Source organism: Chrysemys picta, chromosome 6, assembly GCF_011386835.1.
Source record: "Chrysemys picta bellii isolate R12L10 chromosome 6, ASM1138683v2, whole genome shotgun sequence".
NCBI lineage: Eukaryota > Metazoa > Chordata > Testudines > Emydidae > Chrysemys > Chrysemys picta.
In genome coordinates, this window is record NC_088796.1 from 50,143,935 (window position 1) to 50,154,286 (window position 10,352).

The 10,352-nt window shown below is 44.2% G+C and overlaps 1 protein-coding gene across 1 annotated transcript; it reads left to right on the forward strand.

Moving 5' to 3' along the window:
• On the forward strand, positions 1 to 9,143 carry LOC135972374 (uncharacterized). The gene is made up of 2 exons (XM_065550150.1): positions 1 to 7,702; positions 8,522 to 9,143. The coding sequence occupies exons 1-2, from the start codon at positions 7,165 to 7,167 to the stop codon at positions 9,022 to 9,024; spliced, it is 1,041 nt and encodes a 346-aa protein (XP_065406222.1). The 5' UTR covers positions 1 to 7,164; the 3' UTR covers positions 9,025 to 9,143.
• The last annotated feature ends 1,209 nt before the right edge of the window (positions 9,144 to 10,352 follow it).

The following is a 10,352-nucleotide window of genomic DNA, read 5'->3' on the forward strand; positions in this document are numbered from 1 at the left end:
TCTGAAGAAGTGAGGCTCTTACCCACGAAAGCTTATGCTCCCGATACTTCTGTTAGTCTCAAAGGTGCCACAGGACCCTCTGTTGCTTTTTACAGATTCAGACTAACACGGCTACCCCTCTGATAAAGAGCTATAGACACCATTTGAGAAGGCTAAAGATAGAAGAGCAGTAGCAAAGTACAGAGGAAAGCCATATCTTGAACAACAAGAATCAAAGGTAATAATGCTCTTTTTGGGTCCTGATGATAAGCCACCACTCTCTCTGGAGTACAGAGTCATTAGAACTTCTATATGGAATTATATTGGTACTCTCTCTGTCTATAGTTATAGACACCAAGTTTTCTATTCACTGTGTAATTTATGTAAGTTGTACTCTACTGTCTTTGGACCATTTTTGTAATGTTGATTGCATCAAATGAAACTTTTGGGCCTGATTCTCCTGTCACTTACACTGGTGTTACTTTGTTTACTTCAGCAGAGTAACACTGGGCATGAACATAACCCCCTGTGTCTTTTTTAAATAAATGTGACATTTTTAGTTTATGCTTTTGGCTTTCAGGACAAATATTTTTCTCTCTGGTGTTTGGTGTGTGTGTGTGTTTTAGGAGCTTAAATAAAAAACCCAGTTCTACAACACTTAAAGAACTAGTCTACTCTGAGTATATTTCCTAGACCTGAAGAAAAGTTCTGTATAACCTTGAAAGCTTGTCTCTCTCTCTCTCTCTCACCAATGAAAGTTGGTCTGATAAAAGATATTGGCTCACCCACTTTCTATCTCTAGTCCTATTGAAGACCGTGGGATTACTTGCATGAGTAATAGCCACAAGTGAGGTACATGGGTCTTTCAAACAATATTATAGAGTATGTTGCACAAATAAAATCTTGCTCCATTGACACCTCAGTTGGCAGAATTTACCTTTAAATTTCCTGTATTCTAAGCCAAGTGATTAGAGCTACATGGCTTTACACCAGTTAAGTATCTGACTCATAGCCTTTATTAACTCTTGTCAGCATTTTGTTTATTATAGAATTAACCATCTGGCCCCAATATGGTATGGAAATGTCTAGAGTTTATTTCCCTCTGCCCCCCCAAATGTGTGCACTGGCACCAAAACTAAAGATTGTAAAAGAATACACGTCTAGAAAATATGATATTGTAGCACTAGGCATATTGGTATAATCAGACTGTAGCAAAGGACTCCTCCTATTCTATGTTATAAAACACCTGTTCCTATATAATTTCTGGTCAAGGATTGTGTTTTTTGATTAAGACAAAAAGTGTATATACCATGTCAAGACATCAGCAGTTATTTTCTGTATTTAAAGGCTCACGTTTGAAATCCATACACAAACCACATGCTCAAGATTTTACTATAAAGCTTTTTTTTCTGAGAAGTTATTTTTATTGTTCTGCATTCAGTCACCGTAGCCAGATGGCCAAATGAAGGATATGGATTTTTCATATGAAGGAAATATAAAATTATAGCAGAAATATATATATGTTTTTAGCACACGTCAAGACTTTCTAAGGAAAATGGAAAATGTATAGTAGAAAAGTAAATAATCAATTGTGCAATAGACAGTGTACCTGCTAACATAAAAAAGAACAGAATTAGTAAGGGGAAAAATCACAGCCCATCTGAAGAAAGTGCCTTTCATCAAATAATTGTCTGAGTCTTAAGCCTGTGTTGAAGTCAATTTAATTGATTGAAATAGCAGCTAGCCCAAAAGCATTTTTAATAAAACAATCTCTCTAGTGTGAGATGACCCTCGGTGTGGTTAATGATCTAATCAAAAAGAACTAACATGAGGGTTTCTAATTTTTGGTTTCTGAAGTGGAATACCTTTAAATTGATGAGCATTTTCTTGACAACCTGAACTCTTCAGTGAAAAAGGATGCTGGTCTGCACTTGAGAATTTCTCAACATCAAAAAATGACAAGAAGGCTAGGCAAAGAGATTAGATTACTGTATCTTGTATCCTTGTACTTCATAAAATTGGGAGTTTCTTTCAAGCAGGCTCTACCAAAATAATGTATTGGAGATTCAGTGCAACACTTTATTAAGACTTGCTGCAGCCTCACAGAAAACTTTGAAATACACTGGGGATTAGTTTAGCCCAGTATAACTCCACTGGCTTAAATGAAGTTACTCTACAGATTAAATTGATCCATTCTATTTAGAGGCAATTATACTTCATATTTTTCACTTTATTTTTTAATTACTATTTGCATTAAACTAGTATTTTAGTTTCTTAAGAGTTCATCTGGTCCTGCTATTTTTTCTTCACCTGAAGTCACAGTCTAGTCTTTTGTTTGTTGACATCACTATTAGTAGCTGTGAAAATACTTACAACACTGTAAAGAAGGGACTGTAGGACTAATGTTATAGTGGGCCTTCCCACTACCATGCTGTGGTAGGACTGTGTGAGAGGCAGTTTTTTTTGTTTGTTTGTTTGTTTTTTAATATGTTACAAGTCAATATCTAGATTGATGTAGTAATTAGATGACTGAACATCGTGGGTAGCAAGTTGTTGCTGTCCACCCTCCAATCTTCTAATTTTGCTCTTCACCACCACTCATGAGATAGTGACTTTCTGCTCTCAACAAAGTAGAGCACGCTGTGGGATCCATGAATACTGAAGATTGTTGACAACAAAAGAGAAGTAGCCGTTAAGAGGAACGTCCCTTAAAAAGTGGAAAATCCATACTAAATGTTTGTTACTCAGACCAGCATTAAATTCCCCATCACAACACTACTCCCTGAAAAGGGAACACCAGTGCTAAGGTGCAGTTAAGGAATCAATAGCAACACAGCACAGGATCTGGTGAAGTTGAAGGCCTATGGGATAGGGTCTGAGTTTCCTGTGGTTCTTTCACCTAAGCAGCAGTTCCCTTTCCATGAGGCTGCAATTCAATGTAACTGACACCATGGAAGGATGTTACTTGTATTTTTAAGTACCACCAGAAGTTTTATCTATGGAGAAAAAGGGGTTCTGTGACTTCAGGGGAAGAATAATCAGTAAGAACAGAGAACTTCTAAGTATCAAATACTGTTTTCTTGCAAATGTCGTTGATAATAAAAACTAAAGAAGAAAACACAAAATCACTGACCTACTTTATAGGCAGAATAGTTTCTAAATAAGGGCTGTGTGTTTTTTTTGTTTGTTTTGTTTGTTTTGTTTTTTTAATTAAAGATTTCCATTTGGTATCAATAGCACATTAAGTTTAATTGCTAAACGAAAATACTTTGCACTAGGATTGCTAAATTAGCCATGCACTTTCCAAATTCTTCCATCCTGATTTTAGATATTTTTAGATTTTTTTCATGCTACCTGCCTTTTCAAGCCAGCCCTAATTCAGCACCGTACTTAAGCATGTGCTTAAATCAATCCCATTTCAGGAAAGCATATTTATTCAGGAATGCACTCAAGCACATGCACATCCTTCCATTCAATTTAGTCAATGAGAGTTAAGCACATTCCTGACTAGGGGACCTAAATCCCTGTATTTTGTTTGTTTGATCAGAGCAGTCACTCTAAATATCCATAAATCTCAGGCATTGTTTTAATTAATAAGGTCAGAAGTAAAAGTAAGGGGAAGATTCCTTCACTGTATATCTACACAACAACTGGGAGGTGTAATTCTCAGTTTGTGCAGCTGTATACACACTAGCTCCAGGGCCGGTGCAAGGAAGTTTCATGGCCATGTGGCAGCTCCCCACCCCAGCTCACTTCTGCTCTGCCTCCTCCCTGAGCACGCCACCCTGGCTCTAATTCTCCTCCCCCTCCTAGGCTTGCAGCCCCAAACAGTGAAGCGGCAACTGCACAGCAGCCCAGCCCAGGAATGCTATAAAAAAAAATTGGGGACACTGCTTTTTGGTGCCCCCAAATCTTGGCGCCCTAGGCAACTGCCTAGTTTGCCTAAATGGTAGCACTGGCCCTGACTAGCTCTCAGGGCCGGCTCCAGTCACCAGCGAAGGAAGCAGGTTGCCTAGAGCGGCACGCCGTCTGTTATTGGGGTGGCACGTCCGGGTCTTCAGTGGCCCTTGGGCAACAGCTCAAGCGCTCCGCTTTAGTCTTCGGCAATTCAGCGGCGGGTCCTTCACTCCGTCTCTTCCTCTTCTGCGGCAACTCAATCGGGTTGTGTTTTTTTTTTTTTTTTCTTTTCACCGCTTGGGGTGGCAAAAAAGCTGGAGCCAGCCCTGCTAGCTCTGCTTGAGCAAATGCCTAAAAGTAGCAGTGTGACAGTGATAGCATGGGTAGATTGCTCAGGCTCACCACCTGAGTACAATCCCGCCTGAAAGGTCTGGGTCATCTGTGCATAAACCACTGTAGTGAGTGATTCTAGGTCTTTGTTATTTTCTACTGAACTTTCTTGCTCTAATCCAGTAGTTCTGAACCAGGGATCTGAGTACTCCTACGGGTACCTAGAGGTCTTCCAGGGGGTACATCAACTCGTCTAGATATTTGCCTGATTTTACAACAGGCTACATAAAAGCATTAGCAAAGTCAGTAGAAACTAAAATTTCATATAGACAAAATGAGAAAGTAAGAAATTTTTCAGTAAGTGTGCTATGACACTTTGTATTGTTATTGTGATGTCTGATTTTGTAAGCAAGTAGTTTTTAAATGAGGTGAAACTTGGGGTATGCAAGATAAATCAGACTCCTGAAAAGGGTATAAATCAGACTCCTGGAAAGGTTGAGAACCACTGCTCTAATCTTCTGTTTTCTTTTTCTGATGTGATAGATCAAGATAAATATTGTAGCCCTCCTCTCCCCTTCACTGCAAGATATGGAAAGGATCTGAAAATTTTAGAAGAAAGGGTACAGAGCTACTTACTGTATCTAATCCACCAGTAGCTCCTCCACATAGCCATAACTTTTGGGGTTCCACAAGATTTCAGGGGGAGTGGCTGGCTTGAGGTTGGAGCAGCAGCTATATCTAATATTAAGATTCCTATACCATGCCCAGCATTGTGATATCTGATTCTGCATGCTTCTGTCTGGGTTTCTGGTGAACAGCATTAACTTTTGAACCATTGATTTTTATCCCACTCAGAAGTGGGGCAAGGGTATGTTACCAAGTGAAAGATCACAGATCAGGGCATGCAGAGGGATTGTCATATGTGAAGATGATCTGAGAACCATGGGTTTGGATCAGGACTTTGCTCCCCTAGCTTAACTACCATTCAGGGCTGGTGCAAACCATTAGGTGACCTACGCGGTCGCCTAGGGTGCTACAATTTGGGGGGGCGGCGACTGTGGCGGTATTTTGGTGGCGGGACCTTCCTCTGCCTCTGTGGGGGGTGGCATTTCGGGATGGGACCTTCCACCTCCTCCGTGAGAGGCGGCAGAAAAGCTGGCGGCGCTCCTGCTATTATTACACTTAAGAAGTTTTTGCTAACTTAAATCTCCTTTGCTGCAAATTAAGACCATTAGTTCTTGTCCTGTCCTATCCTGAGTGGCTAAGGAGAACAACATTTCACCCTCCTCTTTATAACAACCTTGTACATACTTGAGGACTATTGTGTCCTCCCTCAGTCTTCCCTCTCCCCCCAAGCTTTTCTCATAGTCATGTTTTCTAGACTTTTAATGTTTGTTGCTCTCCTCTGGACTTTCTCCAATTTTTCTACATCTTTCCTGAAGTGTGGTGCCCAGACCTGGATGCAATACTTCAATTGAGGCTTTATCAGTGCTGAGTATATTGGAAGAATTACTTCTTGTGTCTTGCTTACAACACTCCTGCTAATACATTCCACAGTGGTCATCTTTTTTTTTTTTTTTTTTTGCAACAGCATTATACTGTGTACCCATATTTAGTTGGTGATCTACTATAACCCCCAGATCCTTTTCTGCAGTACTCCTTCTTAGGTAGTCATTTCTCATTTTGTATTTATGCAATTAATTAATCCTTCCTAAGTGTAGTACTTTGCATTTTTCAATATTGAATTTCATCCTATTTAAGTCAGACTGTCTCCAGTTTGTCAAAGTCATTTTGAATTTTAATCCTGCCCTCCAACCCGCTTATAACCCCTCCAAATTGGTTCCATCCCCCAACTTTATATAAGTGTACTCTTTATGCTATGAGCCAAATCATTTATGAACATATTGAATAGAACCAGACTCAGGACAGATCTATGAGTGGCACACCACTCAATATGCCCTTCCAGCTCTGTGACGTTGCACGCTATATGATTTTATAAATATATGCTAATGAATGAATATGATGTAACGAATATGCTTCATGCAAAAGGTCTCTTGTAAGGTATCATTACAAAGCTTATAATCTACCGAGTGTGGGCATCCTATTTGTATAAATGTATCACTCTTGTATCTGAAACTAGAAATATAACTCTGAGGGCCTATTGTAATTATGCAAAGTGTAGGCCATTAATGGTGGTTTGGAATGTTGATGGCTCCCATCAGCCAGGACAATTGACTATGGATGGCTCTGTTTGCAGGCAAGTCTTCCTGTGAGTCCGGCTGGAATGAAGGCTTGGAGTCTTACAGTGACATGTGATCATGTCACTGAATTGGAATCCATCTTTAACCTCGTGTCTTTCCATTGAGAAGAAGGGGTGGGAACCCAGAGAGGGACAAAAGATTCCCGCCTTATGCAAAAGATATATAAATGGGTGGAACAGAACAAAGGGGAGAGTCGTCATGAGGAATCCCCTAGCTACCACATGAGCTGGAACAAGAGCTGTACCAGGGGAAAGAATTGTGCCCAGTCCTGGAAGGGGTCCAGTCTGAGGAAAAAACTTACTGAAACATCTCTGAGGCCTGGTCTACACTACGGGTTTAGGTCGACATTAGCAGCGTTAAATCGAATTAAGCCTGGACACGTCCACACGACGAAGCCCTTTCTTTCGACTTAAAGGGTCCTTTAAACCGGTTTCTTTACACCACCTTCGAGGGGATTAGCGATAAAATCGGCCTTTGCGGGTCGGAATTGGGGTAGTATGGACGGAATTCGACGTTATTGGCCTCCGGGAGCTATCCCACAGTGCTTCATTGTGACCGCTCTGGACAGCACTCTCAACTCAGATGCACTGACCAGGTAGACAGGAAAAGACCCGCGAACGTTTGAATTTCATTTCCTGTTTGCTCAGCGTGGAGAGCACAGGTGACCACGCAGAGCTCATCAGCACAGGTAACCGTGATGGAGTCCCAGGATCGCAAAAGAGCTCCAGCATGGACCGAACGGGAGGTACGGGATCTGCTCGCCATATGGGGAGATGAATCAGTGCTAGCTGAACTCCGTAGCAGTAAAAGAAATGGCAAAGTATTAGAAAAGGTCTCCAAGGCCATGAAGGACCGAGGCCATAACAGGGACACACAGCAGTGCCGTGTGAAAATTAAGGAGCTACGGCAAGCCTACCACAAAGCCAGAGAAGCAAACGGAAGGTCCGGGGCAGAGCCGCAAACTTGCCGCTTCTACGCGGAGCTGCATGCCATTCTAGGGGGTGCAGCCACCACTACCCCAACCGTGTGCTATGACTCCGTCAATGGAGAAACACACAGGGAAGATGGTTCGGGGAACGAGGAAGATGAGGATGGAGGTACTGTAGGTAGCTCACAACAGCAAGGAAGCGGAGAAACCGGTTTCCCCAACAGCCAGGATATGTTTGTGACCCTGGACCTGGAACCAGTAACCCCCGAACTCACCCAAGACCCTCAGGGCACACAGGAGACCTCTGGTGAGTGTACCTTTGTAAATATTTGTAAACATTACACATGGTTTAAAAGCAAGCGTGTTTAATGATTAATTTGCCCTGGCAATCGTGGCCAGTACATCTACTGGAAAAGTCTGTTAACGTGTATGGGGATGGAGCGGAAATCCTCCAGGGACATCTCCAGAAAGCTCTCCTTCATGTACTCCAGGCCAGTAGCACGTAGTCTGGAATCATTGCATAACAAAGCATGGCAGCGTATGGTCCCGGTGTTTGCTGGCATGCAGACAATATCCATTCCTTATCTCTCTTTGTTATCCTCAGGAGAGTGATATCATTCACGGTCACCTGGTTGAAATGGGGTGATTTTATTAAGGGGACATTCAGAGGTGCCCGTTCCTGCTCTTCTGAACAGAAATGTTCCCCGCTGTTAACCACGCGGTGGGGGGAGGGGTGAAGTGATCATCCCAGAGAATTGTGTGTGTGTGTGTGTGGGGGGGGGGGGGGTGGTTTACTTGGGTTTGTGCCGCATGTTAACCGGGAAACCGCAGCCCCTCCTTTTACATTGAAAACCCATTTTAAATGGCCAACCCAATTCATCCTTGATATGGGAAATGCGCTGCTGTTTGAAACCTTTCCCTCATGTTAAGAAGGTTAAAAAAGCCAAAAGACTGTGGCCTACCATGGCTGCCTGCAAGCCGAAATATGTTGCCTGGGGCACTGCGTGAGTGATCTCTCATACCAAACCGGCAGGCAGAGGAAAAATGCGACCTTGTAATGAAAGAGTGTACCCATTGTTCTCTAAAATGTGTCTTTTTTAACCACCTCTCCCTTCTCCTCCACCAGCTGCAAATGTTTCTCCTTCGCAGAGGCTAGTGAACATTAGAAAGAGAAAACGGAGGACGCGGGACGATATGTTCACGGAGCTGCAGATGTCCTCCCACGCTGATAGAGCACAGCAGAATGCGTGGAGGCAGTCAATGTCGGACATGAGAAAAGCACAATATGAACGAGAGGAGAGGTGGCGTGCTGAATGGCGGGATGAAAAGAGCAAGTGGCGGGCTGAAGATGATAGGTGGCGTCAGCTTGCAGACAGACGGCAAGAGTCAATGCTCCGTCTGCTGGAGCATCAAACTGATATGCTCCAGCGTATGGTTGAGCTGCAGGAAAGGCAGCAGGAGCAGAGACCGCCGCTACAGCCCCTGTTTAACCATCAGCCCTCCTCCCCAAGTTCCATAGCCTCCTCACCCAGACGCCCAAGAACACGGTGGGGGGGCCTCCGGCCACCCAGTCACTCCACCCCAGATGATCGCCCAAGCATGAGAAGGCTGGCCTTCAATAAGAGTTAAAGTTTTAAAATGCAGTGTGTCCTTTTCCATCCCTCCTCCCCCACCCATCCCGGGCTACCTTGGCAATTATCCCCCTACTTCTGTGAGGAATTAATAAAGAATGCATGAATGTGAAAAAACAATGACTTTATTGCCTCTGCAAGCGGTGCTCGAATTAGGGAGGGGAGGGGAGGGTGGGGTGGTTGGTTTACAGGGAAGTAGAGTGAACCGGGTCGTGGGGGGGGGGGGGGGGTTGGAGGGTTCATCAAGGAGAAACAAACAGAAGTTTCACACAGTAGCCTGGCCAGTCACAAAACTCGTTTTCAAAGCTTCTCTGATGCGCACCACGCCCTGCTGTGCTCCTCTAACCGCCCTGGTGTCTGGCTGCGCGTAATCAGCGGCCAGGCGAGTTGCCTCAACCTCCCACCCTGCCATAAATGTCTCCCCCTTACTCTCACAGATATTGTGGAGCGCACAGCAAGCAGCAATAACAATGGGGATATTCTTTTCGCTGAGGTCTGAGCGAGTCAGTAAGCTGCGCCAGCGCGCTTTTAAACATCCAAATGCACATTCCACCACCATTCGGCACTTGCTCAGCCTGTCGTTGAACAGGCCCTGACTACTGTCCAGGTTGCCTGTGTACGGCTTTATGAGCCATGGCATTAAGGGGTAGGCTGGGTCCCCAAGGATCACGATAGGCATTTCAACATCCCCAACGGTTACTTTCTGGTCCGGGAAGAAAGTCCCTTCCTCCAGCTTTCGAAACAGACCAGAGTTCCTGAAGACGCGAGCATCATGTACCTTTCCCGGCCATCCCACGTTGATGTTGGTGAAACATCCCTTGTGATCCACCAGGGCTTGCAGCAGCATTGAAAAGTACCCCTTGCGGTTTATGTAGTCGGTGGCTTGGTGCTCCAGTGCCAAGATAGGGATATGGGTTCCGTCTATGGCCCCGCCACAGTTTGGGAATCCCATTTCAGCAAAACCATCCACTATTGCCTGCACGTTGCCCAGAGTCACTACCCTTGATATCACCAGGTCTTTCATTGCCCTGGCAACTTGGATCACATCAGCCCCCACTGTAGATTTGCCCACTCCAAATTGATTCCCGACTGACTGGTAGCTGTCTGGTGTTGCAAGCTTCCACAGGGCTATCGCCACTCGCTTCTCAACTGTGAGGGCTGCTCTCATCTTGGTATCCTGGCGTTTCAGGGCAGGGGAAAGCAAGTCACAAAGTTCCATGAAAGTGCCCTTACGCATGCGAAAGTTTCGCAGCCACTGGGAATCGTCCCACACCTGCAGCACGATGCGGTCCCACCAGTCTGTGCTTGTTTCCCGGGCACAGAATC